The following is a 3862-nucleotide window of genomic DNA, read 5'->3' as shown; positions in this document are numbered from 1 at the left end:
CGGGGACCTACGACAATTTCTTGTTGTCAATTCACGCACTTAGGTAAACCGTACCTTTTAAAAGGTTACCAACAAATTTCCTTTACGGACAGTATGTGAGGTAAGATTTTCCTTTACATTCCTTGATTTAAAATTTTTTTATGATGAAAGAAACGAAAAGAGGGTATCCTGTAGCTCAAAAAGTTGATTTGATAGACACAAACCTAGGCAATGTTCTAAGGTAATTCAGAGGACTAAAGATGGTAAAAAACTGATCACCAATAAAAAATGCAGGCACAGACACTGATGAACCAAACTCCTATGTGCGTTTTTCACGTTTTATTATCATTTAGTATGATCTTTTTTATAATGAAACTCACATGCTAACTTTTCATGTGAACTTCCACTACCATCTGACCTTAGACTAACGCACTGATTTGTGTAACTAAATTAAAAAAATCTGACCCCAAAATCTGTAATGGGTGAACAATAAAATAAATACCAAGTATTTTCTTTGTTCGCCATGAATATTCAGTAAATTAATTGGCGGATTGATACTCTCAAACTAAGTCAAATTTATTTTCCCCATTTCACTTAATATTAACGATCACTGCGGAAAAAAACGAGTAATCATCATTGTTGGATTTTTCTTTCGACCGAGAGATTTGCTTTGTGAGGCTGTGCTTTGACTCATTTCCTGCTTACAAGGCAAAAAATTGACTTAAAAAAAGCAAGAGTGAATAGGAGAAATTGGTGGCTTGCCAAACTGGTGAAATGTTTTCCTCGAACACGAACAGTGCATTTTTCCGTTAGCCAGATGATACGTACCACTGGTAACGGCGATGAGATAAACAATGTCGAATGAACAAATGCTTTGTTGGACGTGGAGCAGGAAAGAAGGCGCATATTGCCAGCCAATCGCTGTGCATCGCGTCACATGGACGCAGGTTGCTGGCCGGAACCAAAGGCTTACTCTTCACAAGTGACTCGCTAAATTCTGCGTCCCTCGCAACATGACCGACATAAAATTATTTCAGACGTTGAAATCATAAAATGGCAAAGTTGAATATGTATTAAGACCCTATAAGTGCTTAAAATCATCAACTATGCTATATCTTATGGCTTACGCGAAAGGTCAATAACGTTGGTAATGAGTTTTGTGGGAAATGACAGTATATTATCTTTCCAAACGGATTCAAACCGCAATGTATTGAAAGAAACCTTTGATATTCTGCAATAAGTATTTCAGTTGAAAGAGTTAGTGCATGAATTTATTTGAGCAACAAAAATATTTTCATCGCGAAAAATTATCGATTTATTTCTCTTTCTTCAGTCACCTATGAATCGGTATAATCGACATATTTACGCATGCTATTGCTTTCGGTATTAAATACATAGTGTTTAATTTTATAAAAGCACTCGTACCTCTTGCATTATTGAAGTCAACACTCAAATACCACGTATTGAGCTTATACTAGGCTTCTTCATAAAGTAAGAGCCTTTTGATCGCAGGAAAAAATATACTCATATGAAACACAAACACATGTTATTGTCACTTTCAGTTGGCTACAAACCTACTTCACTTTTTTATATAATCGCCGTTCACTTCTAAGCATTTTTCGTACCGCTGTACCATCTTCTTTAACCCCTCTGCATAGAGGTTCGTAGAGTTGAACCGATTGACATCGCCGTTGATTTCCTCTTCGGTTTCCGTTGGGGGTAACCTTGTGGTACTGCGAGCATAGTGTACCCATACACAGCTTTTTGATTACCTTCTGCGTCAAGAAGTGTATTTTTCATAGTGAAGTGCTTTCTACACGACTGCTGCGTCAACCAGCATCCCGGCCAACCCGCCTGGCGGCGACGCCATGGCGTCAACATCGGAGGACGACGACTCTCTCCACGCTGAAAACGCCTACTCCGACGAGGACATCGAGCGACTGTTCGCGCAGCCGACCTCAGCAGCCAGCGTCAACGGTGCCTCATCCTGCGGCACAACCAACCCGGTTCCCGACTCGGTAAGTCACAGTGTGGCTCCCCCAATCCCCAATAGGAAATTGATCACTATCAGTGTACCAGAACAGCTTACTTTTGATCCGCGATTCAGGCAATTAGCTGGCCTTCCGCCAACCGCGTCAACTGACTCCAATCTGTCCGCTAATGTAGAAGTCAATAGGCCCTCTTTAGGTCCGTCTACGCTTTCCAGCATTCAGTCAAATGCTTCAATCGCTGCTAACCCTGTAGAAGTCAATAGGCCCTCTTTAGGTCCGTCCACGCTTTCTGGCCTTCAGTCAAATGCTTCAAATTCTGCAGAAGTCAACAGGCCCTCTTTAGGTCCGTCTACGCCTTCCGACCTTCAACCAAATACTGCAATCACTTCTAATTCTGAGGCTGTTGAAGAGGATGATAGGCCCTTTTTAGGACCAATTAAAAGGAAATGCGCCAGGCAAACTCCTCCGCTTCAAGAATTTACTCCAGTTGCAGTTTCAAACCGATTTGATGCATTATCCGATACTTCCATGCATGCTTCGTCTATGCGTCAAGATGTGTCATCAACTCCTTCGGCTTTTCACCGCACCAGAAAGGACTCAACTTCATCAACTTTACCTAGGATTCAACCAAAATCGGCTATTCCTCCGATTTTCTTAAAAAATCTATCTCAATGGTCCAGTAAATCTAAAGAAATTAAATCTGCATGTGAATTTCCACCGATCTGTCATACAACTGGTGCTCAGATTAGAATACAAGCTTCTACTTCGTCCGATTTCCGCGCCTTGGTTCGCCTCTTCTCCGCAAACAAATGGGAATACTTCACATATCAACTACCCGAAGATATGAAGCCGTTCCTTCTACTGCGCGGATTGCTTGTCGATACTACTACTGAAGAAATTAAATCATCTCTCGCAAACCACTCTCTATATCCTGATGAGATCATCCAACTTCGCACCACGCGGCCAACCCGTCGTGAACAAGAACACCGGAATAGACAACTAGCTGAAAATCCAACCGCTGTATTGCCAACTCCGCCAACAAGATTGCTTCCTCTCTTTCAAGTCAAGCTTTCTGATCCAAATGATCGTGCCAGGTACGAATCCATCACGCATCTCTGCGACCTCGGCGTCACATTTGAGACTTTCAAGCCTTCCCCTGGACCGCCGCAGTGCAAAAATTGCCAAAGATTTGGCCATACTCATAAATCCTGCGGACTTGCCACCAGATGTGTTCGATGCGGAGATCTCCACTCGCACCGGGAATGCACTGTTCACAAACCGGATCCAGCTACCTGTGCGAACTGCAAGCAGAACCATCCAGCAAACTATCGCCAATGCCCTGCTTACGTCTCTTACGCCGAACGTCTCCAGAGTTCTCGCCGCTCTGCCGTCCTTCCTGCTGCACCGGCCATCGACTCTACTTCAGTTTTTCCTTCGCTTACGACTTCCGCTCCCCCCCCTCCTGCTCCTGCTCCTCAACCTGCCACAATCCAAGAAACCATTAATTCCCTATTCACTCCCTCTGTCAAGTCTAAATTGTTCTCCTGGCTTTCTCAGCTAATTAAAAAATTAATCGCTCCCTCAGAGAAACCCAAAACTGATATTTTATTAGAAGAAATCATCCAAGGCGCCTTACTTCTAATCAGCGATGGATAGGCAACGAAAAGCTTCACAACTCCGGATATTTCAATGGAACGTTAATGGAATTCCTACAAAAACCGATGAACTGCGGCACCTACTGCAAGAAAATCAAATTGACGTCGCTTTACTCCAAGAGACTCATCTGAATCCAAATAAAAACATCTTCATCCCTGGCTTTAAACAATATCGCCGCGACCGAGGAAGCGGATCTGGCGGCGGTGTTCTTGTATTAGTAAAATCAACAATCCCAT

The 3862-nt window shown here is 42.9% G+C and overlaps 1 protein-coding gene across 1 annotated transcript; it reads left to right on the top strand.

Moving 5' to 3' along the window:
• The first annotated feature begins 1847 nt into the window (after positions 1-1847).
• LOC124165921 lies at positions 1848-3626 on the top strand. Its single transcript, XM_046543455.1, has one exon. It carries the CDS (start codon positions 1848-1850, stop codon positions 3624-3626), a length of 1779 nt encoding a protein of 592 aa, XP_046399411.1.
• The last annotated feature ends 236 nt before the right edge of the window (positions 3627-3862 follow it).

This window comes from Ischnura elegans, chromosome 9 (assembly GCF_921293095.1).
Source record: "Ischnura elegans chromosome 9, ioIscEleg1.1, whole genome shotgun sequence".
Lineage (NCBI taxonomy): Eukaryota > Metazoa > Arthropoda > Insecta > Odonata > Coenagrionidae > Ischnura > Ischnura elegans.
This window is presented reverse-complemented; position numbering and strand designations above follow the sequence as displayed.